Source organism: Megalops cyprinoides, chromosome 8, assembly GCF_013368585.1.
Source record: "Megalops cyprinoides isolate fMegCyp1 chromosome 8, fMegCyp1.pri, whole genome shotgun sequence".
NCBI lineage: Eukaryota > Metazoa > Chordata > Actinopteri > Elopiformes > Megalopidae > Megalops > Megalops cyprinoides.
Window position 1 is genome coordinate 14,118,527 of NC_050590.1, and position 27,726 is coordinate 14,146,252.

The 27,726-nt window shown below is 39.4% G+C and overlaps 1 protein-coding gene across 2 annotated transcripts; it reads right to left on the reverse strand.

The window, feature by feature from the left end:
• Positions 1-1,372: 1,372 nt before the first annotated feature.
• On the reverse strand, positions 1,373-27,644 carry LOC118782369 (corticosteroid 11-beta-dehydrogenase isozyme 2-like). 2 transcript variants are annotated; one of them, XM_036535691.1, is made up of 6 exons: positions 27,542-27,644; positions 27,148-27,360; positions 9,167-9,379; positions 5,880-6,065; positions 3,274-3,411; positions 1,373-2,739 (listed from the first exon to the last, which is right to left on the reverse strand). In XM_036535691.1, the coding sequence occupies exons 2-6, from the start codon at positions 27,353-27,355 to the stop codon at positions 2,333-2,335; spliced, it is 1,152 nt and encodes a 383-aa protein (XP_036391584.1). In that variant the 5' UTR covers positions 27,356-27,360; positions 27,542-27,644; the 3' UTR covers positions 1,373-2,332. The 2 variants fall into 2 exon arrangements, with proteins under 2 accessions (XP_036391584.1, XP_036391585.1); XM_036535692.1 differs by lacking the exon at positions 27,542-27,644 and having other exon boundaries at positions 27,148-27,507.
• Positions 27,645-27,726: the final 82 nt, after the last annotated feature.

Genomic DNA, 27,726 nt, shown 5'->3' on the forward strand with positions numbered 1-27,726 from the left:
GTGCTGCCTTCTAAACAGCCAGGTCCCTTTGTGACAGAACTGTCACGGTTTTGCACGTGCAACTCGTTGCTGTAGTTTTCAGGGCATCAGTTCTCTGCAGATACGTGCTTCATTTCTGTTTTCACTTCTCTCTGGGCTGTGGGTTGAATAAAACACTTTGAAGCAGTTGTTAAAAGTGACAAACAAATTTGAGACAACTGAGGTTTGAGATTTATTAAGGTAAAAGGTACTGCAGAATCCTCTGGTCTGTTGGACATCATTCAAAGTTTCGTTGGAAAGGAAAACAGGGGCATACTTTATTATCAGTTTTACTGGTAAAAAAAAGATAACTGTTGAGAATCAACATAATTGTCATGCTTCAGCTCTTTTAACACAAAATATGTTCCAATATGTGGTCTTGATGAGTTTAATCTGATAATTGTCTGCACAGATCCACAAATCTAACTAGTCTTATTACAGATGTATGATTTTCAAATATATCCATTGTAGTCATGATTTTTAAATCTAGATCTTTTAAATCCCTTCCTTGTATTTGTAATGATATAGCATATAAATAAGAAATGTTTTTAAAAGTGAGTGTTTGAAACAAAATGGAAAATGGACATGATAAAAATAGTAATAACATTATTATCAAAATATACACAATGGAATGTAAGACACAAATATCTTAAATGCAGTATGTTAATACAGGATACAATTAAGAAGGAATGCACTGTATAAGAAAAATATAATCAAAATAAAAAAAAAGTTTAAATTGATGTAATAAAACAATTCATTTAAACTTGAACTTCATTGTGCCTAGAATGCATATGTTTCTGGACATAACTCTTAGTTGTAAGTCAGCAGGTCAAGCAGAGTCATAGTTTGGTAGTCAAGAGGTTTTGCTCAAAGTGCATGGAGATTACATTTTTGTTATCTGACATGAAGTTTGTTTTTAATAAAAAAAAGTGGCAGGACTTCCAAAAACAATAAATGGAATTAGAGAAGAAAACAGTCCTGATAATGAAACACCTGGCAGCACCACTCTGCTTTAGTGGCCAACGTTTCTGTTCACCAGCGTTGGGAAACCTTAGTCCCCACGGCTCACAGCGCTTCCGTCTGTGTCTCGCTTCTATGAACCAAGAGCCAGTTCCAGGAACTAAATTCTGGCCAAATCTGAGGTGATGGTCATTATCAGGGCAGGATGAAATTACATCTGCAGAGGTTTGAATGGCTGACCACCACAAAAATCCTTACACAGCTTTTATCCTTTTGTTTAACAATTTTTTTAAAAATTGGCATGATGTCTTCTTGGCTTAATTAATCCAACACAAATAAGGAATTATTGTAGCATATCTTGAGCCAAATACTAATTGAGATATTTTACGTGGGCAGTTGAGGTTGAGTACAGAGAACAGAAGAGTTCATATGGGTTGTAAACAAGTCTAATACATAATAGAAACATTCTTGATTTTTTTTTTTTTTTTACTTGTAAATATAAGAGACAGGAGCAGGGCAGAATATTTAAAAACTTGGCTTTAATACTATCAAACAATGAACTGGGTGAACAATTTACATTATTTTTTTTATATTTATTTTTATACAAAATTCACAGTTTTAGTAATTTAGGAGGAAAACTGACAAACACTCAGATTTAAAGAATAACAGTGGGGAAAAACAAATAGACATAAACAAATAATGCACTAAGAATTATATATGAATGTACTGTATGTACAAAGTTGAGAAATGAGGTCGTCTCTGAAAGAGGGTGTTGTGGTCAGGTTGTGGCACAGTATAAGTACAGTGCATTGACTGACACACAGGTATAGAATTTCTAGATTGGCCCTGCCTATTTAGAGAAGCAGACAAGTGGAAGAGAGCTGTAGGTGACCATTTTATACACAAACCATCACTTGAAATGACTCTAAAATATCAGATAGCTAATTTCTACAGTATGTGTGCATCCATGCAGGAAGCCATGGTGGACACTAATTTCAAAGCATACCAGTTACAATGCTGCAACCAATCTAGTAATTCTACTTCTACAGTTAGAGCCCATTGAGAGTAAAAAAGGGGACAAAGGGTTACAGGTCACCAAATGTGAACCTTCTTGACATGACTGTGCTGCTAAACAAACAGTAACTGTGTTTAATCATAATGATCTCAGTAGAACAGTAGGGTTTGCCACCATGTCACTTAATCTGCCATGTTCTATGAGGTGAGGCATATACCTTTTGGTGCAATTTGATGATCCCTTAAAAAACACAAAACACAAACAAAAGTATAGAGCAATGGAAAACATCACTAAGGGTATGTAAAGTAAGTGGTCCTATTAACATCTCTTTACATAGAGTTATTTTGACTGGTCTATTTTGTTAATGTTGTTGTTATTGTTGTTGTTGTTGTTGTTGAGGAGGAGGTTCTGTTTCCTTAATGCTCTCGGTATGACCTTTTTCTTCACAAAGAGTCTCTGCAGGAATTTGTCACTGATGAACATGGGAAAGTAGCTGCAGATAAAGTACATAAGCCCCACCCCTGGCCCGGCATAGTAACGGATTTTGGGCTGGTGGGACACCAGTGCATCTGTGATGGTGTTGATTACTGGACTCAGGTCTTCATTAGCTGTCTTGGCATGACCCTGGAATAGTTCCTTGGTCTCCAGCATGTACTCCTCTCCATACTCCTCCAACAGCCCCGGGGACAAATTTTGAATGAAATGTTTATACTGTTTTTCCCAGTATTCGGAATTGCTGGAGTGACCTGGGAAGATAAAAAGGGTAGCAGGCATCAACATGCTGTTGTTGGTATTCTTTTAATGCAAAAATACTTTGGAAATAAGGTGCAACTGACAAGGGAACTTCACAATCATGGGAGGAAGAGGAAGAATGCAAAGTATAACAAGTAGGGACAACCATAAATACATACATTTCTTGTGTCTACTTTTCTTGCATGCTCTTTGACCAACAGTAAATGTAACCTGTCAGATACCCATTAGATTACTAATGCCTGAATGTAGGGCAATATTGCTTTGAAGCCTTATGGACCAACAATGGCGACAGCAACAAAATGATCCAATGAAGTGATAAATTAGCTGTAGTAATATGACACCCCTCTGTTGAGCATTTAGTAATGAAAACTGAAGTTTCATAATATTTTCCTTCTATGAGTTATCTAAACACCTATGTGCTGGATCAATGTGACACCAGTAGTCAAAACACTCATCTAAATCTGCGCTGCAGCGCATCTTGGAAGCATTAACATATGGCAAAAACCCAGCGCTCAGACTCCCCTCACCTGTCTTGAATGAAGAAGGGAGGATAATGGAAACTTTAACTCCCCAGGGCTCTAGCTCATGGCGCAAGGTGTTGATGAACAGATTGAGAGCTGCCTTAGAGGCCCCATACGCTGCCAGGCAAGGAAACGGCTGCTCCCCTGCAAACACATAGCATCCAGCATCATCACAATGTGACACATCTGTTTACAAAACAAGAGCTGCTGTTTGGTGCACTTTGTGCAAGATATTCTCATTTTAACAAAGGTCTTTGATACAAGGATTTTTGTACTCTCCCTGGAATCCTGAGAACTATTCACATGTACAAGTCAGTCTGCACACACTCATAGAGGTTTTACAGATGTGTGCTTTTCTAAGAACATTTCAGGTCATTGGCACACAAAGTTTGTTGTGTTACAACTTGTATGCATGTGACTGTTTTAACTCTCATAAACACTTCTCAGATTACAGCATAAACTTTGATGTATGCATTATAAACACCTCAGGTTTCCTCCTCTCCCTCCACAAGGGTGTATTTTTCATTTTCACGCCTCAATTTTTGAGACGTTAGAAATAATCACCATCCCACATTTTATGATGACAATGATTATGGTTATTGCATATCACCTATGTTACCTACACAAGGGTTTCTTTGTTTTCCCGTATCTTTTATGTATCTATTGTGGTGGTAAAGCTGTCAGTAGACATTGGAGAACTGCAGTGTAAAGACATTTATGATTATTATTCTTTGTAGATGGTTGCGGAAATTCTAAATCTGACCACATCGCATGGTTCATCTCTTCAGAGAAACAAATCTGTTATCTACTTTTCATAAGACTGCTTGTGTTTTGTATTTACACAACATGGGCACATTTTGGAACAATATAATAACACATAAAACAGTATTATTATATCATTAAGGGTTTTACTGTACTACCACCAAGTGCTGCCAATGTTTGATGTCAGTTAAACACAATGATCTGTTGATACAGAGAAGAAAGAAGGCAGAGAGTATAATAGTCCTCTTGTTACTGAGTGGGGGTGCACACTTTCAAGTCATAAAGACAGTTGCAGTACATGATGGAGTGAAACAGAAAACCTGAATCAAGTTAAGCCTCTTCTTTTGAAAAAAAAAAAAAACACTGTATAAACTCAAGTTTTCATTGAGAGTAATCTAGCATAAACTATTGTATATTTCTTCCAAGCTAACCACAAACAGAATTTCAGAAGAGCCTTGTTATCACCCCACCTGGAAACTGCTTTTAACGAGATGACTTTCAGCTACGCTTTGACTGAGGCATCTGCCATGCAGGAACACACACTGCTTCAATAACAGTTTGGATGCCCATCAATGCTGCACTAAATTAAAGAGACCCACATAGGAGCAGGTCAAAATCAGCACATAGCGGAAACCCAACATCAAATGTGGTGAACTCTACGTACTGAGTGTCCAGGCTCTTCAAAGAAGGATTGCAACACAACAGCATAATAATTTCAAGCCCATTTGTTTCAAATCAAGATGGTGTAATTGAGACAGTATTACAATTCTGCTGGAAGCAGGCCCCTTGGATGTTGTAGTTGCTCTAACAGAATGCATTGCCAATGTCTTGTGCTTGGCCCCTGCTTGTAATACTGTGCTGATCTGGCACAGCCACAAGAAAAGTGTTAAAACAATAATCCCCCCCCCCCCCCCCCCAAAAAAAAACAAAAATAAAAAAAAAAAACAGTTGTTCTAAGCGCTAAAGAAACACTGGTCACATGTCATATCTGTCAGATCTCTATCTGGCTGCAATATCTGTTATCCCTAAGTAAGAGTACTATACAGATGTTCTCAGCAGGGAAGTAATTACAGTGTAATTGTCAGAAAACAGAAACAATAGAATTTGATTGCATTTTACTCGAGCATGTGATAGCATGGGCTAAAGCCAAACAGAGTGAAAGAAATGTGTGTAAAAACACACATTCACTAAAAAGCATTTTATCTTTATTTAAATAGAAATATGTACCTAATTTGACTTATTTCTTATTTATGTCTGTTATATTCAGGCACTTATGACACATCCATTTTTAAACCTATATTGAGACGAAATGAAATGTAAACCCTTTCATAATGATCGCTATCTTCTGTGTCCTCCATTTGCTGCTATAAATGCTTGCACTTAACAGGGTATCAGCATTAAAGGAACATCCTTATCCTCAGAAACTCTGTGCACACTTCCTCACATGTACATTGTCACCATATGGTCATGACAAAGCATATGCCAGTCTAGACCATCTCAGAGGTGTCCTTTTGGAGTCATGTTTAGTGTATAGATGGCCAGTCTGTCACACTTTCTGTGCCAGAAATGTCTGACTAATGCAGGTCACACATGTAGCTGTGCATTGGCAAATTATTTGCGTTAGCAATTGCCAATTTGTATGTTTCTGGGGAATTTTGGAGCTAAAATTGTCAGCTTCTTCAGCGTTACCAGGATACTTTGAAAGAAAAGGAAATTATATTTGTAACACAAAACCATAAAAGGAGGTACAATATAAAGAAAATTGCATTTTAGTCCCACCACACCATTACAGGATATTAACAGTACTAAGGAATACTTTCAATGACTGATTCACACTTGCATTTCAGTACCTGATGGACTTGAGACAGTCACTATTCTCCCTTGCGCTTGCCGTAAAAGGGGCAGGAACGTCTTGGTAACATTCAGTGTCCCAAAGAAATTGACCTCCATGCAGCCTCGGTAGTTGGACATGAGCGAGAGTTCAGCATCTCCAAAGTTGACACACACCCCTGCATTGTTGACAAGTCCCCACAGACCTACAAAATAATGAGAAAGAAAGACGCTAGTTATAAAGAAATGCCCTCAAAACCATCCACACCAATATGTTGAATCACTTCCAACCAAATTCACTGATGTGGCTCAGCTCGGGATTAATCTACAACTGGTGCATTTGCAAACACCCGCCACCATGTGGCACCTTTCTGCACAAATGACAACCTACTGTGGTTATGCTGCAACCCCCGTTGTGACCTCCTTCAACCGTCAAGCGAAATCATCACAGCCACCCCAGAATTCACAAGCATAAGACGTATTGCTCAACACCACAAAAGTGCATGTTTCACCACGAGCAAGTCAAGCATGTTATTAATTTCAGAGGGACGTGACTTTTTTCTTTTTTTTTTCATAATTCATTCACTATGTGTCTGCAGTGAAGAATCATTTATAGACATCTAGACAACCAGAGATATGCATTTTGGTAAAATTAAAGGATGAAGAATTCAAGGAAAAATGTAAGCTCTACATTTTATCTTTCTGTGAATAATTAGCTACTCCACACAAGGGAATACTGTGCTGTGTCTGAAGGCAGAAAGATCAGATTGTTAGGAAAGTACACGGAGACGTTTGTGTTGTGATAACGTTCTCTGCCCTCTTTTCAGGTTGTTTGTTCAGTGCCTGTTTTCCCACTGTGAATAAGCTTAATTGTTGCTTTTTATTGCAAGAATGCAGGACAGTTACATAATCTATGCTGATTTCTTAACCCCCTGCTTGGGAGGCGATTCCATCGTACTCCAGAGGAAATTCATAGAACAGAGGCAGGCAAGCCGGCCATAAATAGGAAACCAGATCAGAAACTAAGGAAAGTTTCTATACTAACATAAGCGAGAGATGAGGTGACTTGCAACTAAGACTGTGCTCACTGTTCGATGCAGTCAGAATACTGAAATGGCTTCTAGTAATGCCAAGGCAACTGGAATTTGAGAATAAGCCAAAAGAACCAAAGGAACACAGTGTGGTTACAATGATGCTCCAATGGCCTGATATGAATCAATGCATGTCATTACAACAGAAATTGTAGCAATAGCTTTCAGTGGCTGCGTGACATTACCAATACAATAAAAAGGCAGTCATACCAGAAGAGGATTAACAAAGTGAGGTACTAGCCATCAGAGGATGTATTAGATTTTTTTCCAGAAATTGTGCAGACTTGTAATGTCTGGGGCAGATAAAATGGTTCAAGATGACAGATCCATGTAATGTTACACATTCCAAGAATACTCTTCTTAATTTACTTGGACTAAAGTTAATTACCTCATGAAGGCAGATATGAAGCTACCATACAAATGTTCATCTGCAGCAGTAGTTTTAAGTCAGTGGCATGCATTGTCCTATATCTTAGCTTTGATGTATTTCATCAGATTCTGTTTTACCTTACATTAATTTATTTTATTAGTGTCTTTTGTGAGTCAAAACTGTTTATACAGCGATATGCCTTTTTGTAAAATGGCTAATTCGCCACTATTTCTTGCACTTTACCTACAAACAAACCACACCAACCACAGCCCATAAAACTGCCAGTCTGGGACCTCAAGCATTTTATTTGAACAGCTAATGAAAGGACTTCCTGTTATTCCACCCACTAACCTAAAGCAGGTGCTGCAAACAGAAAAGCCCTTATCACAGCCATTAAAAATGCAATTAAAATCTGTATAAATGTCACAATGTCTACTACAGGCCACGGAAGTTGCGGTTACAATATTTCAAATGAAAGTATATTTCATTCTGGATAATAACAGACTGACATACTAGGCATGAGATCATATATTTCACAACGTATCAATAGACAAAGGACATCTTAAACTACAATCTGGCAGCCCATAATGGGGAAATCTCAAATTATTTGGAGCTCACTCACACACTGGCCCAAAAGCAGACCAAAAATACTGCATTGATTGGCTGGTTCTGTGTGTCTGTGGCCTTCAGTACTCTTTGCCATGGCAAGCATGTTGCCCAACATGTAGAAACCTATCCTAATTTTTGGTTTACATTTTGTTGATTATTTTCAGTTTAGTGTTAAATCATTCTAATAAATTATACACAAAAGTGTGGCAGCCTATTGGTGCAATGATAATAAAAAATAATTTAGAGAAAACTGCTGAAATATTTTTTATGAATATAGTTTCTAAATACAAGCTCTCATTTCTCATAAGTCTAGAAATGCTGAAACACTCATCTTTTTCATTTTTCAAAACATGTAATTTCTTTTTGGACTGGGGAACACTGTACAGAAGACAGATGGAGGCTGGAGGTAAACCATGTTCACCAAAATTCAAAGGGTGTGCTCTGAAAACATTCCTGTTACCTCACTTGAATCCTGCAGACAAAAAAAAAATCCTCTGCTAAGGTACAGTCTGCTACCGTACAGACTTCAAATGCCTGCACCTGGCTCTGGCACTTGCAACTGTGTTTGCAGTAAGATGTGAATAACTGGTTCCCTGAATTGCAGCCAAACAGCTTCTAGCCTCAAGGGTATGATTGAGTGTGTGAGTAAGTCAGTGAGAGAGCCAGTCATGCCCCTAGTAGGCTGGGATCCATTGTACTCTGTAGACTTGCTTCAGCTTCTCAGATGGAACGCTGACCACATCATTTGTTGCCCTTACATGACTTTCATAAAGTAAATACAACCCAAGGAAATATATATACATATACAGTTCATGAGAATACAGGAAGAGGTAAGTATTAAAAGGTACCATAATAACATAGCATAAATTCATATTTGAATAATACACAAAATATGATCTTTGATCTTACTGACATATGTACTGTACATATGTGGTAAATTTTGCAATGATCTCAGAGCCTTAAAAATCATTGGATCCTCAGCATCTCCCCAGTGTCTACAAGAAAGCCCCATTAGAGCATGGATCAAATCCACAGTATAGGTCAGTGCAAACAATGCATATATAGAGTTATAGCATATTATTCAGGTTGTATGCATATATAGCCAACAGCAAGGTGCAATATCATTTGTCTTTTAGTACGCGATCATGATCTCCTTTACAATGTCTTCGAGGAAAGAAGGTCCTGGCCAGAGAGTAAATTACTGTAATGGTGTAAATTACTCCACGCAGAGTCTCACCTCTAAGGCCTAGTTTGGCCTTGGTGCTGATGAGGGCCTGCTGGACATCCTGGGGCTGTGTGATATCCATCTGGAGGAGAGTGAGCCGGGAGGAGCACACACGCTTCAGCTCAACAGCACCTGGCCCACTCAGGTCCAGCACGCTGGCGAACACCTCAAATCCCAGCGCATCCAATCGCTGGGCAGTCGCCTTTCCAAAGCCAGAGTCACACCCTGCAAGACACAGACCTCCAGCTAAATTACACATCCAAAAATTTCTGGATCATTGCTTACATTCTGTTTAAATAGCTATTCTGTTGTGCTCCCTTTCTAAGAATGTTCCATTGATTCACTGAGATTTGAAGCTGAGAAAAAATCTCCAATGCTTGGTGAAGTTGTCTTTACCCATTTAGCGTTAGTATTCTGAGGAACTTCTTACTGTCTGAAAATAACTTTCCTTTCAACACAGCTGTGTATTGTTATAAAAATGTTGCAACTTATGTACCCACATGAGGTGAGGTGAGGCACAAGGTTGTGTAATAAAATGATGGACCGAACATGATGAAATAGGACCGTAGGACTTTTATTGCTACAGGTGCGCACTGCCCACAACAACTGCACAAAACAACAAAAAGAAGAAAGTAAAAAAAGAAATCCTAACTCTGTTAGGAGCCTACCTGCACCAAGTAAGCTGGTTCCCAGTGCAGCAAACAAATCAAAATAGCAGGGAAGTGCACAGTCAAACACCAATGCAAGTTATTCGGTACATAGATTTGTTAGCTCAGTACTTCTACTAATAAGCCAGGTGAGAGTTCATTGGCAACAGGTGTATGGCTGTGGGTTGGCTGGAAGATGTGGTCTGGCTCATTCCACCAGGGAATGGAGCCACTCTGTAGGCACTTAACATGCTATCACCACCACTCCCCTGTTCCTGTCACACACTGCCATCCTCAGCTCTGACCCAGAGGGAGGAGCAGCTGATGCCCACAGGGAGTCTGTCATCTGTATTTCCATGCTCCTTGGCGAAGATAGCAATGAACCTGTGGTAGTAGCTTGAGGGCAGGGCCAAACTTTTATGGCTCTGGTCCTCTTCTCCTGTGGCTTGACATTTCCTCCCCCAATAGTGCAACTAAGATACTCTACTTCTTTGAACCATAAGTGACATTTCTTTGGATTACCCTTTAATCCTTCCTCCTGCAATGCCCCTAACACAGACCTAAGTCTTGACAGGTGAGCTGCCCAGTGGCAGAACTGTGGATTATGATATCATCAAGGCAAACAACTGGTGTGGATGAGGGACCTTGTCCACGAGGAACTAGAAGTGAGGTGGAGCTCCATGAAGTCCAAAGGAAGACCCTGATAGTGGTATAGTGTATTGCCTTCTCTGGAGGCTGGGAACAGTGGAACTTGCCAATGACCCTTGGTTAGGTCTAAGGTAGAGATATATCTGGCCTTTCCTAATCACTTGATGAGCATGTCAACTTGGGGCATAGAGTAGGCATCAAATTTGGAAATTTCCTTCAATTTTCTGATGGCATTACATAATCATTACAGACCTGTCCAATCAGGTTTTGGAATCAGAACAATTTAGGGCTTGACCATTCGCTTTGGGACTCCTCAATGATTCCCAGACGTAGCATCATCTGAACTTCATTACAGGTGTTGAGCCTCTGGAATGCAATAAGGTTTCTCCTTGACTTTTTAACTGGGTTAAATCAGGATATGATATTGGATCGCTGTTGTCCAGCTCAGCAGCCTGGAGAAAACATCCCTATTTTGTTCCTCCAGTACTCAACTCAGGAAACATGATGACCTCAACTGGGGGTTCTTGCTGTAGAGATGGAGGAGACATAGCACAACACAACACTTCTTGGGCATGTCCTTTCTTCAGAAGATTAAATCTGATAGATTAAATCTGATGCTTGCATAACTTTGTAGTTTACATCCCCCACCTTTTCCAGCACCTTAACCTCTGGTTTGAACTCATGAGACTGGGCTCCCTGATTATATACCTTCTGCTGGGGTAGCTAATCTTGTTGAATGGGTTCAGAAACCATGGGCCAGATAGCCACCAGCAATTGTCTCCTCCCTTTCCTCCCAGGCTTCTTTGGCGATGTCCAAGAGGCCCCTAGGTTGTCTCCCACAGAGCAACTCAAAGGCAAAAAACCAAGTAGAAGCCTGTGGAACTTGTCTGATGGAAAACATAACATACGGTGACAGCTGATGCCAACTTTTTCCTATCCTGCTCAATTACCTGCTGCAGCATTTGCTTTAAGGTTTTGTTGAAATGTTCCTCTAGTCTAACCCATCTGTTTGATGTTGATAAACCAAGGTTCAAAGTTGACAGATTCTCAAAGGTTTACACAGATCTTTTATGATTCTTGACATAATTGACTTGACAAAACCTTGATTGGTGAGGATCTACTTTGGGATTGCTGCTTGATTGAAAAACATAAGCATCTCTCGTGGGACACCTTTAGAGGTCATGTTGCATAGGGGAATGGCTTCTGGATACCACGTGGCATAGTCCATTATAACCAGAATGTACAGGTGCCCTCATCCCATCTTCACTAGGGGCCCAACCAGGTCCAAACCTATCTGTTTGAATGGTGCACTGGGGAGCACAGGTGACAGGCAATGTCATGTCAGTTCTCTCACTTGGTCTCTTACCTAGTCCTCTGGGCTTCAGTGACTCATTGAAGTTTGTGGTCATGACCCAGAGACTCTGGACTCAGACTCAGTCTCTCCCCAACAACAATGGCATTATGGGGTATGATTCCCACCACCATGTCACAGCTCCTCCTCCTGGTGGTGGCGATTTGACTTTCAGTGGTGGCATACTCCCTGGTATCATCATTTACACAAGAGATTGACATGGGCATCCCATTAGATATCTTCTGGTCGTTAACCCATCTTGGTTGGAGCAGAGTAATCATACTGCCAGAGCGTATTAGGGCTGCCATGTCCTTGTCATTCCCCTTGACAGATGGCAGAGGGGTAGACTGTCCTTCATGGACCTCCTTGGTGGCCATCTGTTCAAAGACCCAGAGTTGAGCTTCAATACCATCCTGTTCCATAAGTTTAGGTAGGAACTTACTCAGATGAGGCTTAGCTACCAGCTCTGCCTGGTGAGCTTTCAGGTACTGAAGTTCTGCATGGATGAGCGCAGTCTGTTTGTTCTGTTCCTCCAGCATCTCTCTGTGCATTTCTTGTTGCAAAATGCTGGTCTGCACCAGCTGTAGCAATGGTGCTTCCATATTTTTTGTGTTCTGGACGTATTTTACTGCACCAGTGCCCGAAAACCCTCTATTGCACACTATGCCTGCATTCTCCATCAACTGTAATAGGACCAGAGGAGAAGGATGGGGTTGTACAATAAAACCACAAATCAACAGCTTCAAAAATGACTGGAGAAGTGAATCTACATTTCCGTGAGTCAATCTCAACAAAAACTGTACATTGTGAGCTTCAAAAACCTAATATTTATGGTAGGACTGCCTTTGGGAAACCACTTGTAAGCAAGGCCAGTGTGCAACAATGCATAACCTGGAGTAATGAGAACAAAACCTGGATTTCTGAGCAGCAGAAATATGGTCTGATGAAGCCTTCATTTACTCCTTTTCCTACATCTGGTCAGGTTTATGTTTGGAGAAAGCCAAAGGAATTCCTTAAACCACATTGTCTGTTCTCAATTGTTAAACAGGGTCGTGGATCTGTTATGGTATGGGCAGCCATCGCTTAGGAGTCACTGGGTCTGATTATTACTTGGTATGGTAGAATTATGGCCAAGGAACATGAAGAAATTTTTACTGACCAGGTGCACCCTATGATGCAAACATTCCTCAACATGCTCCCATATTCCAAAATGGAAATGGATTCAAGAGTGGTGTCATGAACATCAGGATGAAGTGAAAAACACTCCATGGCCAGCCAAATTACCACATCTATCCACATCTATACAACCCTGAACCTTTATGGAAATTCTGGAATGCAGACTGTAGAGCAGATTTCTACCTCCATCATCTCTCAAAGAACAACAAGCTCTCCATATTGGAGAAAGTTTAAATAACAGAAATAATATATATATATGCTGTTGGTCCTCCATGTGCTGCCAAAACAGTGCCGACCCACCGAGGCATGGACTCTACAAGACCCATGAAGGTGTCCTGTGGTATCTGGCACCAAAATATTAGCAGCAGATCCTTAAAGTCCTGTAAGTTGCAAGGTGGATTGAGATCTGGAGGATTTGGGGGCCAGGGCAACACATTGAACATTTCATCATGTTCCTCAAACCATTCCCGAACAATGTGTGCAGTGTGACAGGGTGCATCATCCTGCTGAAAGAAGCCACTGCCATCAGGGAATACCATTGCCATGAAGGGGTGTACCTGGTCGGCAACGATGTTTAGGTAAGTGGCACGTGTCAAATTGACGTCCACATGAATGGCTGGACCCAGGGTTTCCCAGCAGAACATTGCCTAGAACATCACACTCCCTCCACCGGCTTGTCGTCTTCCCACAGTGCATCCTGGTGCCATCAGTTCCCCAGGTAAACAGCACACACGTACATGGCCATCCATGTGATCTACAAGAAAACGGGACTCATCGGACCAGGTAACCTTCTTCCACTGCTCCAAGGTCAAGTTCCGACGCTCACGTGCCCATTGTAGGCACTTTCAACGTTGGACAGGGGTCATCATGGGTACTCTGACCGGTCTGCGGCTACGCAGCCCCATACACAGCAGGGTGCGATGTACTGTGTGTTGTGACACATTCCTCCTGTAACCATCATTAAAATTTTCTGTGACTTGTGCCACAGTAGTCCTTCTATCGGTTCAGACCAGATAGGATAGCCTTCGTTGCCCTTGCACATCGATGAGCCTTGGGTGCCCAACACCCTGTGGCCAGTTTTTGGTTTGTCCCTCCTTGGACCACTGTCAGTAGGTACTCACCACTGCTGACCGGGAGCACCCCACAAGCCTTGCCGTTTCAGAGATGCTCTGACCCAGTCGTCTGGCCATAACAATTTGGGCCTTGACAAAGTCACTCAGGTCTTTACTCCTGCCCATTTCTCTTGCATCCAACACGTTACGACTATGAGAACTGATTGTTCGCTTACCATCTAATCTACCCAGAACTTGAACATGCGCCCTTGTTTGGAGATGATCAATGTTATTCGTTTCACCTGTGAGTGGTCATAATGTTTTGGCTCATCAGTGTGTGTATGTGTATATGTCTATATACACTATATGGACACCTGTTTTTCAGGGTTTGGGCTAGGCCCCTTATCTCCAGTGAAGGGAAATCTTAACGCTTCAGCATACCAAGACATTTTGGACAATGCTATGCTTCCAACTTTGTGGCAACAGTTTGGGGAAGGCCCTTTTCTATTCCAATATGACTGTGCCCCAGTGCACAAAGCAAGGACTATAAAGACATGGTTTGATGAGTTTGGTGTGGAAAAACTTGACTGGCCCGCACAGAGCCCTGACCTCAACCCCATCGAGCACCTTTGGGATGAACTGGAACGGAGATTGTGATCAGTGCCTGACCTCATAAATGCTCTACAGAATGAATGGGCACCAATTCCCACAGAAACACTCCAAAATCTTGTGGAAAGCCTTCCAAGAAGAGCGGAAGCTGTTATAGCTGCAAAAGGGGGACCAACTCCATATTAAAGTATATGTATTTGAATACAATGTCATTACAGTCCCTGTTGGTGTAACGGTCAGGCATCTGAATACTTTTGTCCATATAGTGTATATACACACACACACACACACACACACACACACGAGGTGGGTAATTACAAGACAGCAGACCGAAGTAAGAGGCAGTAACTTTGTGATTTTACAGGCTGTTATTGTAAGACAGAACAATGCATAAACCAATGATTTTTTTCCCAGCTGTCCAAAAATATAACACATGGCCAGTGATTCTGTTTGCTCAATTTACAGGATTTCCAAACAACTAGAACTGAGGCACAGACTTGAATAACAAAAATCAGATGTGCTAGTATTTTCAGAGCATTTTCCTTTTCATACCCCTTATATTAGTATAGTTTACAGTCCCTATTAACATACATGTTTTCACATTTTTTATCATTCAAGAAGTCTAAATATGATTATTGCATTGAAAAAAAAAACTACAATTACACAATGCAGATATACAGGTTTACAGTTTTTCACTGTATAATACAAAGTGTCACTTTAAAAATGAACACTTGGTACACATTATATCATAAACATAGCTTTCACTTTGATTAAATCCTTCACCTCTCCCCTCGCTAGCATGTGCGCCGTACACTGAGTAACTTTCTTATCATAAGTACTCCTCTATCATTCTCTCCTCTAGGCTTTATCTCAAGGTGAGGTATTCTGAGGACACACGGCAAGTTCACAAATCAGGCTGAAAACTCCGCCTGCGTCCTGTAACAGGACACATACCCGGTGCATTCCGTACTCTCCAAGTTGCTCTTCCCTGCCAAGAACTCCTGTGGGATGTCCCAAACAGAAATAACAAACAAGAGTAGACTAGACACATTCAAATGCAAGGCCGACTGCAAAAGAAACATTAATTAATGTGATTTAATGTTTGATGAAAATTAAGTCAACCATTTGTGTCAAAATCCATTTAGAACCATTGAAGCTGACAAAAAATAGAATTATTTATCTCTCTCCTACTCTCCCACTGGCACACACAAGGGATGTTCTTACATTGTAATGTCTCACATTCTCTTTGTGAAGTCTTTCAGAAAAGGCTTTAAAAATATCTCAGAGGATGGTGCAAAATGTTTTGTTTTGTTCTGTTGTGCTGTGCTGTATATTTGCTATATTTATACAGTCTTGCAGGGAAAATTATTAAAATGTGAACAAAAGAAGACATATTTTATTCATGTTTACTTCTGCATTTTTCAATTAAATGACGAAATTGAATGGGTTTTACTTTTTGAATTTAATATTACAATATTACTTTTTTATATAATTTATTTCTTGAATCCTGTCTCATCAATAATCCCATATTGCACTTCAAGACAATGTGTTCATTAATCATTAATGTACAGGATAGTACAGCATGTCGATGCTCTAAAGTTATATGAACATTTTTCAGTCTAGCAAACGGTTCAATGAAATAAATGTTAAATGTAAATAAACTGTTTCAGCTATATAAAACGATGGCAAGTAACCATTTTTCCCTTTTGTAGCTGGTTAAAGCATTTAAGCATTTAAGGACAATCAAAATAAATGGCTAGGCACACAAATGTGCATTGAAAACACTTAACTGTTTACTTCTCTTCGGGAGTGGAATTTTTAAACTTGAAGCTCTTGGAGTTAAATATGTAGTACATCTGTTTTTGTTGAGCCTGCAACATTTTTTCCACATTCACTCTCTAGGCTTGACTCTGAGACCACTGTTAGAAACATAGCCAGTGATGCAGGAAGTAGAACAACAGTAGCTTGAGCAAACTATCTAGAAAAATTAACAACAACATATCACTAGCTGGAGGCAGTTTAGACAGCTGAGCCTTCCCCAGATGTCATGACAAGATTCAAAACCAAACAAGAAAATTATTGGTTTGAACTGAGCTGTTGTGCATACATTTTCAACAGAATTAAGACAGGCTAGCTAACTGTGTAATTTTAGCTGAAGATATATGTTTGCAACACCATCCCTCCATATTTATTGGCTGTTCACAATGTTTCTATAGATAAGTATAGCATTATTGCTTAATTTCCCAATTGTATAATATATAAATGAATAACATACAACAAATGCAAGCTGAATAAGACATTTGAAAATGTAATGTACAGCCTTATGTAAGAGTACAGGTATATATATATATATATATATACACACACTGATGAGTCAAAACATGGAATGTGTCACAACACACAGTGCATTGCGCCATGCTGTGTATGGGGCTGCGTAGCCGCAGACCGGTCAGAGTGCCTGTGATGACCCCTGTCCACTGTCGAGAGCATCCACAATGGGCACGCGAGCATTGGAACTGGACCTGAACTGACCTTGGAGGAATGGAAGAAGGTCACCTGGTCCAATGAGTCCCGTTTTCTTTTAGATCACGTGGATGGCCATGTACGTGTGCGCTGTTTACCTGGGGAACTGATGGCACCCGGATGCACTGTGGGAAGACGACAAGCCGGTGGAGGGAGCGTGATGTTCTGGGCAATGTTCTGCTGGGAAACCCTGGGTCCGGCCATTCATGTGGACGTCAATTTGACACGTGCCACCATGGCAATGGTATTCCCTGATGGCAGTGGCCTCTTTCAGCAGGATGATGCGCCCTGTCACACTGCATACATTGTTCGGGAATGGTTTGAGGAACATGATGAAGTGTTCAAGGTGTTGCCCTGGCCTCCAAATCCTCCAGATCTCAATCCGATTGAGCATCTGTGGGATGTGCGGTACCGACAAGTCTAATCCCAGGCGGCTCCACCTTGCAACTTACAGGACTTGATGGATCAGCTAATATTTTGGTGCCAGATACCACAGGACACCTTCATGGGTCTTGAAGAGTCCATGCCTCGGCGGGTTGGTGCTGTTTTAGCGGCACACGGAGGACCCACAGCATATTAGGCGGGTGGTCATAATGTTTTGGCTCATCAGTGTAAATATACAGTATATATATATATATATATATATATATATATATATAATGTGTGTGTATATTTATATATATATATATCTATATATATACATTTATACTGTAATTCATGTAGTCTAGTACTGACCTATGTGAGTAATAGGATTGCTTTACACTGATTGCTTTACATGGAAAGCGATTTTGGGTTCTGGTGAAATCAGGTGCTTAGCAAGGATACAATTACTTGTTTGATCTGGCTTAAATCCCTATTGAAATGCACAGCATTTTTGTAACAGTCAATCATTCTGAATAATAATATGTTTCAGGCTTGCCTGTACATGAATATTCATAGAGAGTAATCCTGGAACTCTTTAGCCAGCAGCTGGAACTCTTTAGCTGGGATAGGTGGGAGGGCAGTGTATGGGTTCTTGTTGGTGTTTAACAGTCTTTCACTACGTTTTATTGTTGTTGTATAAAAGATCACATTCAAAGATTACTCATTTACCACATTTAAAGTTCCTGCTGAGTTAACTTTATTGATTCCTGTAAGCATAAGTACACAGAAGAGTGTAAAACAGATTTTGAGGACTTTTTTGAGGTAGCCCTAAATCAATGTAGAATTGCATCTCTGCCACTATCAAACAAGAATAACCACAATAAAGTGAAACTGAAAAGCATCCATTACATAAGATTATGCAGTGAGTGAAGATATTTTTAGAGTCAAGTTTACAGTATCTTTTTCCACTGATTTGTACTGGACAACTTCCAAGAACACTGAGTAAAACTACATGCCAGAGTCCTGTCAAGTCATTCAGACACATTGAGTTTGTCTCACTGAGTAAACAGTACACAGAGTTCTATGAGGGCATGAGGGTTTAGTGTTGCATTTATGGGCCAGAAGAATGGGGAAGCTCAGCAAAAGCTTGGACAGTGATATGATCTACCATGCTCAATTCACCCAAGCAGTAGTGTGCTGATATGCTTACTCGCAACGTATTGTTGGCATGAATGCTCAACAGATAAGGAAAGGCAGCGACTAGCACTGAACCATGTTTGCCCCTGGTCATTGTTGACATGCTACAGCTTAAAATGTCCCAAAACTATTTTCTTGCCCTTTGACTTCAAGATAATTGCAAATTATAGTTAAATGTTTTTTGCTTTGACTTAAATAATGCATTCAGCTGTCGCTGAATTTTTGGTTGCTTGCTTAGATGAAATAAAGTTAACTTTGTACCTGTTCTTCATTACTGCACTCCACTTTGTATTTCCGCAGTCATAAACAGGGCATTTTAAGTGAAACATTTTCCAAGTTCCGAGATTGAGGTCGGCCAAATTACAGTTGGCAGTGTTGCATGGTAGCGAGGGAAATGGACATCTTATCAGAGGGCTGCAGGTTTGACTTCTGGCTGGTTTGGACACTGTTCTTTAAACTTGAGCAAAATAATTAACCTGAACTGTTTAACCACTATCCATCTGTATAAATGCAGAATAGGTACTGGAATTGTATGAATTAAACAAAATAAAACATAATCCATGCAAATTGCCATAGATAAGAATAGTTGCTAACAAATTACTAGTATTAATTCAACATTATATTCACTATAATGGAAGATGTTTCATGGATCAAGTCTGTCCTCAGTACCCCACACCTCATCATAGGTCCTTTTCCAGAGGGGTCACTCTCTCTACTTATAGACCTCTGCCTCTCTCCCACTCACTGTGAACTGAAGGAGAATGTAAATTTCACAATTTGGAAGCAGAAACTTGCATTTTACCAGAGAGCTGAACTGCTATTACACCCCCATTTCTGGTGCACATGCAGAGACAATAATATGAAGCACTTCATTTAATAGTGTACTATTTACCAGGTATTTATCAGGAAAGTACTGTGATGATTTTATCGTACAATTACTCATTAGTTCTATAGGAATTGCTTGAAGTAATGGCCACTTGCTACCAGGTTGTTAGCTAGTGAATATATTAGTAACTTAGTAATTACTTGGTAATTACTTGTTAGTTTAATCAGAGTTTAAAGTACTTTCCTGGAAAATAGCACACAGTCAGCTAGTAGAGTAGACTATTGGGGTCATGGAAATGTGAAGGGGCACACAGACTGATTTCACTGACATGTTTGAGAAAACATTTTACCTCTGCAAAGCATATCAAGTTTCCAGGACCTTGTGGGATGTTATCATTGTAGACTTTCAAGGGAAATTTGTGTTTCTGCGTACCTCTGTCTGACTTACGCAACAACTGTTCAAAAGATCTGTATGGAAACTGCAGAGCTTGTCATGACAAAACAGTTCATAAATATTTAAGGAACACAGAATCAACACACAACGGCCCCTGGGTCATTAAAGGCGGCACACATAAATTTCGGTGTGGAGACGGGGTTAAATTCTGGACGCACTCTCTGAGGTCTGAGGTTCAAACGTGCAATGTTCCCCACTTTAATATGGAACACACATTAAATGACAACATCTCAGACAGCTCAGGTTTCCCTGAATGTACGGGAGGCACCTGGATTTGCTTCATATACATTGACATCTGCAAATGATAGAATTTCCCCCAGGAACTAATATCATGACTAAATAGCTCATTCGGTTGATTAAAATGCATTAGTCATATGGAAAACACATTTAAAAATTGTGAATACCGGTAATTTGGAAATTCATCCTTGATTGTATTACCATGACCTCAAGTACCCACTAGGCAGTAATTGCATCAAAGACAAAGACACACATACACACACACACACACACACACACGCACACGCACACGCACACGCACACAAACATTGTCTGCAATAAACATGATTGTAATGTTATTGACCTATTGTCAACAACAACTGTAATCCTATTCCCTTTTAATTGGCCAACTTTGTATAACGGTAATAAAATTAGAAAGAACAGAAATGGCTTGAGGTTTCATGAAGACTGAATTCATTTTTGGCAGACTAAACAAAACTTCAGTGAATGGTGAGCATGTATTGTGTCTGCAAGGCATATAGTTGATGTTGATCTTGAGAACTTTGTGTGCCTATCTAAAGATCAAAAGACACTGCAATATGCTGTTGTCAGAATGTGGGTACACACAGCTAATCCATTTAGAATGTAATTCTCTCAACAGTTTTTCTTTTCTCTGGTGTAACATGAATCCAACTGTGAATATTAGGTCATTAAAACTAAGTGTAATATATATTGTATTGCAAAAGGACCTAATGTGCTTTCGAACAGGTTGAAATAAATTATAAATCTCTATCAGACTTCAGTCACATTCCACTTTGACATGACTGTGTCTTTATGGTTGAAATGAACAATACTATCTAGCTTTGACCTGTTCTGTTGTGACTTGAAGATATTGCACTAAAATATTCCATTAACACATCAGGGTGACAGGAACATTTTGATCAATAATTGTAGTGTTTGGAAAGGTTCCAAACCCTCTAGGTGTTTTATACACCACATTTACAAATGGGAAGTATTCAGATTGTGGTGTGAAAATTACACAATATAGGTTGCAGTGCAGTGGAGGTACACCAGCATCTCCACAGAAATTAAATCAGAATGCAAGCATATCATTGAGACATTTAACTCAAACAACACTTGTTGCTTTCTGTTTTCAGCAATATGAACCACCTGGGAATGCGATTCTTGTTTGGGAGAGGAGAAAGCGGGCCTGCCTGACTGTGCAAGCTCATGCCAGTTTCCGCAGGTGGCAACGGACATGTGTGGAAACCAAATCCATGTGATAAGTCCTCTGAACACCAGGAAACTGAAGTCTGTTTACTCTCCCCTGTCAAGGCATTATTAAAATACTCATTTTCCTGCCACAGTTAAAAAAAGTCAAAGTCAATGTGTTTGCATCCAGGCCTGCCCACTTTGCCAGTAACTATGCACTGTAATAAGAATCAGCTGTGTGCTGCCTACATTATGGGAAATAAGCTAGGGGGTTTCATTTGACTCTTTAATCACTGATAGTATTATGAATCATTAAAACTAAAGTCATATTTACTGTTTGAGTGCATTTTTTTCACTTACAAATGAAATACAGGTTTTAAACCTTTTTAGTATTCAAAGCTACTTTGGAACATAAGAAAAATGTTGCATTCTCATTATCAGTGCTTCATCATATTAAAACCTTTCAGGTGTGTCTGTGTGGAGTCCAGCTGTTAACATATTTCACAGTACAGTGGTCACACAAGGTGGAGAAGTGGGCCAAGGTTATAGAAAACCAGGAATTTTGGTTTGAATTACTTGGCTAAGGAATGTGTTTCCAAATATAAGCAAACAGAAGACCAGGACGTCCATCCAAAATACACTGTTCTTTATGGACGATGCCTACGTGACACAAATGAAGTCATGCAGTTCATGCCTGAGGGCAGCCTACTCGAATGTCAGTGAGAAAGTCCCAGAAGGTTTCACAGCTCCTCTTAGGCTCCCTGAAACTGACCACCACATTTTTTGGATGGGTTCCCGTTCAATATGGAAATTTACTGAGATTCTGACTCATATAACAGCACTTGCTCTAATTTCTTTGACCCATACTAGTCCAAGTCTCACCACAGTGGCACTGTATCATATTTTAGGTACAAGTATCACTTTGACACAGAAAATGGTTATACAAGAAATTTACACAGAAATGGTTCATACAAGGAAGGAGAGGTCATTGGTTTTAACTTCCATTATTTCCTAGAAGCTCCTGCGCCAGCTTTCTAACAAAGGTTAACATAAGGGGAGAAAAAAATAATAAAATCCAACTTATGCATGTACAAATGTAAGGAAAAATTAATCTTGCTGAATAAAGTTATCTGCAAAGCTGTACTTTTACGTCAGCAAAATGAAAATCATAAATTTACCTTCTGCATTGGTGCAATACAGGTAGCTGAAGTTCATCTTTATTCCCTATCTGGTTACACATTGTTGCTTGTCAAATACAGTTATGAGCAAGAATGTTTGTCCATTCTACCTGAAATTATGTAGTTAAATATCTGTTGGGTAGTTTAATAGAAATTCATTGGTTATTTCAGAAAAACCACAAAAGGCGAGATGCCATATAAGCATTCCAGAAACAACAAGTTAGTGCCATGATACCATTATGACAGTCCTGACTGTCCTATACTTTTTAAATATGATTCCAGTGATTAAAATCAATTTTTGCCTGGCCCAGACATACTGACTAAGCACGGGACCACTCAACATGATTCTGCCTGACTTGTTGCAAGTTGCAAATTCAGCCAGTCCTGTGACTTTAACCTTCATCCTCCAAGGAATTCCAGCTATTCCATTGTCTTTTAAATGGCTTCATAAGAGGTTTAATTTTTTTCCACCTTCTTTTTTAATTTCCCGGATTGAGTTATGGAGTGATTTTATACAGCTTTGAAGAAAGCCAACTTGCAGAACTCAGTCTAGAAAAGCCCATCAGAACTTACAAGTTTTTTGTCAGCTTTCTCTCATTCTTGAAGGAAAAACTTTTCTAAACCTTCTTTGAAATCTCAGATGAGAGTCACGTGTCTTGTAGTTCACAGTGAATAAAGTAATAGCAGGGCAACTCAGAGCAGCCACTTTCAAAAACATTTTTTAGCTTTGGCCAGCAATGCGCCAAGCACTAGCAGCTTATTTTTGTCTGTAGTGTGTTTGCACATGGTGGTCTGTGCCATATTTCATTTTCTGCATGAAGTGTATGTGAAAATATAGATTCAAGCCTGGTTTCCATGCCACTAGACAGCCCCTTGGGCACTCAGCCCCAGCTCGGCCAGGTCTGAGAACATTTGTTTTTTTTTTTTAACCTTAAATTTAATCTGTCATTGAATCTCCTTGCATGCTGTAGTACTGCTACCAGCAGAGGTGGGTGCCAGGAGATTAAACCAACTGCTGTCAAAAAGTGTAAAAGTGTTTTAATTATTTGATTTTGTGGTCATCTTAGTCATGAGTCTTATTGCCTTTCTGTCCCTTAAATTCATTCTTCAGTTTATGCGGTTAGTACAATGAAGTAATACAATTATAGAATGTATTCTTGGAAACTTTGCAATTGAATTTTAGGTGAAACTGATTTTATTTTAGGGAAAACTAGGAAAATAGGAAACACTGAAAAAATGAATAATTTTTAAGCAGCGTTTTCTGATTATATATTTATATGTTTGTGCTGTATGTGCATGTGTGCATGTATGTGTCTGTGTGTGTGTGTACATGTGTGCATATGAGTATATGAACTGAATTGGACTGCATCCTTTGCGGTTTGTGATTCTGCCTTGCCCCATGTGCATATCTCTTTCACTTTCATACTCATATTTCATTTACTGCAATGGTTATGCTTTCTGTGAGTCTGTTTACACACTTTAAAAACTCTCAATGGATCAATTGCATCTATTGATTAAGGAAAACATTTTTTGAAAGTAGTTAGCAAATAATTAGGTAGATTTTTAAAATCAATGTTACATTTTCATATTGTTATTTACTGGTGTGCCATCAACTAAAATGGAAAACTTATTATCTGTTTAGACTTATTGTCAATAACGTAAAAAATAACAACAAAAACAAAATGTAAAATGCAATATTACATTCATTAAATGCTTTCCAATACTATAAGTAGGCTCTTAAAGTGAGACTCTAGAAGTGGATAGATCTTTTTAATATTTGACCTCTTGTTTGGGGACTTTGCATATCTTCAAAACACTGGATGGAATGGACAGTCAGTGGTAAGACAGAAAAAATAGTGTGAAAATGTTAAAATTAATGTATATTTGAAAAGCATGCTTTTTAACAAAATCACCAGCATTACAAGTCTGTCAACTTTTCACAAATGTCATATCCAGGCTGAAATTAGGTCAAATGCAAGTGCCACTAAGATAATGAATAGCAAAGTCAATGTTACTCTTTGTTCTCATAGATAATGGGTTTCTCTGGCCATAACAGAACAAGTATTTCTTGGACAGCATGTCTCTGTAACCCATATATTTTATCTCTACTCCTGACGAATCAAAGGGCTTCTCTTCTCAGTGTGGGAAGTTGTTAATGTAGCGTGCACCTTTGGTCAAAGGGCAACAGAGGTGTTTGTACAGTAGTTTTCTCAACAATAATGCTTGGTAATGGGTTAGATAAACAGTGGTAGCTGCAAAAGGAAATTTGATCTTTGGTAACACTTCTCTTTTGATGTTTCTTCCAGTACATGGAAATCAACATTTGGATATGAAATAGGAAAAAATAAACACAGAATCTGCTGAGAAAAAGTAGGGCTTTCATTCCACATGACTGCCTGTTATTTAATTAATTAGTATTAGAGTGATTATTTGGAGTTTCTGGAGTTCTTTCTGGCCTTTAAGAATGAAAATGGATTCATGGTTAAATTCACAAATGTTTTGACTTACTCAATTTACTCTGATGTGGCCTCAATAGGAACAGATTACTATTGTATCTCTTACAATAATAATTAGTGTCAGACTTTCTTTTTTCATGCTCAACCTTGCAATTGCATCTCAATGGTTTACAGAGGCGCAGTATGAGTCAGAAAGCAAATTTACAAATGCCAAAGACTTCAAGCCAAATCTGTAGAAGCTAGAATCCTCACAACCTTTGGGTCCAATTTTCAATTCAGTTTCAGTTCAGTTTCCGATGTAATATCAGAGGTTCTAGTAAGAGGATTTCCACTGATAAAAAGTAAATATATTCACCGTAATGTAGGGTGTAAAAATTTTAAATCTAAATATTGTGTACTCACTTATTTTTGAGTTGATTTTACAAAGCACGTCTTGTGTTTGAACAATGCAGCACTTGTAATGGAACTATGATCGAAATGTTTTCTCAAAGGATTTCATTTAGCATAAACTATACATTGCACAAGCCATCATAAGAGCCAATTAGTTGGCTACAAGAAAGACACTAAGTGGGAGATGAATATTTTCAAGAACAAAATACAAGAGTGTTTTTCTTGTGGTCAACAGTTTAGCTTAACAAGCTCATTAGTTTGTTTACATACAACCAATTAGATGTAATAATGAATTATGTAATGCGGCTCAAAATTAAAGAGAATTGCCCACACATTACACAACCAACAACCAAAGCCATTGACTACTTATGCTGAACCATTATACCAACAACAAAAGGACTGGATAACACATATGTACTCTAGCAATTTCTCCATCAAATATTACATAGTACAATGTACATAGTACATACATATTTTCCTAATTATATCCAGAATCACAAATGCAAATAATGTGTGTATACATTACACATGCAGACATAACTATTTTCATTTTTTATCCGTAATATAACATTCTTACATGAGAATGAGGTCTCCTTTCCTTTCTCCTTTCAAAATGCAACTGCAACCACTTCATATATCTAGTGTGGATATTAACATTTAACTTCATGCCATTACATTTTCACACAAATCACTTCCACAGCCATAATTATTTACATATGAAAATCTGAAATTCAAATGTGTCCAACTGTGGGCCATCAGTCACACAATAAATCACTGCAAAAAAGTCCATGCTCCTCAACTCATTCACAATATTTTGTAGTGTATTGGTGTTTGTGTATTGCATTTGCAGTTTCAGTAGGCTAACATTTTGAATTTAGTTCCTGTTGTACTTGCAGACTTATGGGATGTTTTGGTTTCAATATTTTCTTATTGCTGGAAATTGAGATACCAGCCAGCATCAATCATTTCCACTGTGATCATGAGATATATGAAAACCTAAACAGTATCACTGGTGGTAACTAGGCAGCAGGTGTCAAGTCTGCCATTAGAATAAAAGGAAACTTACTTTAGGTGAACTTCCTATTTTTATTTATGGTAATACATTTGGAATAATGTGAACTTCACGGAACAGTAGATTTGTAAATCATTCTAGCCACTTGAAAACATTATTGCACTGTCCATATCTAATGTGTACAACTATGGCTTCAGAATGCCAAAGGGGGAATGGTGTGCATATTAAAGCATGACTGAGATTTGAATTAGATCTATTACATAAGCCTATTAAAAATCTGAGAAATATAAGAAGGTATATAAAAAGTAATTCTACAAGGTTCTTTAATAAATGCACTTTAAAAACCCTGAACTAGTGATCAACATTGCAAGTTGACAGATACAGTACAGGACACATAATTTTAGTATAGTAAAATATAATACCAGTGTTTATTCAGGAACACATTGTGCAGTTTGCCCATGGATATGTAGTGAAACTACTGATTTATATCACATATGGAATGTGTTTTATATGTATACACACACACACAAACCAGACACAACACACGTACATACAGTATATTGTGTCAGCTACACATGCACAATTCAGGCACTCACGTGTTTGCTAGAGCCAAGAAGTTAAAAAGAAGAGTTGTAAAAGTACAAGAGTCAGCTGTAATTCAGAGCAGTGTGCAGGCTCTCCTACCTGTGATGAAGACCGCCTTGCCCTCTGTGGGGAGGGTGTGTGCAGGGGCGTTCTTGCCTGAGAACAGACAGCACGCGGCACACAGGATGGCCAGCACCAGGATGGCAGGGGGCCACAGGGAGCACAGCCTCTCCACCAGCACCGTCACCCCCAGCCAGGCCACCAGCGTTGGGGCCGCACTAATGTGGGACGCTAGGATCTTCTTCATGGCCCCTCCAACAAATACAGACATCACACCCATATAAATCCAGAAGGACAGAGCATAATCTTCCATGGCATTTGGGATCAGAACTGCAGCTCTCTCACTCACACACACTCTCCCTCTCTCTCTCTCTCCCTCTCTCTCTCTCTCTCTCTCTCTCTCTCGCTCTCTCGCTCTCTGCTTCTAACTCACTCTTTCTCTCTTTGACGGGGGGAATCTGAATCACAGACAAACAAGCATGTGCCTCCTGCAACAGAATGCTCCAAACACACACACATACACATGCACATGCACAGAGTGTCAGCGGATGAATGGGCTCTGCTCGCGGTGTATATATAGAGCATGCTGCCAGAGAGGGGAGGGACTACTCTAAAGGA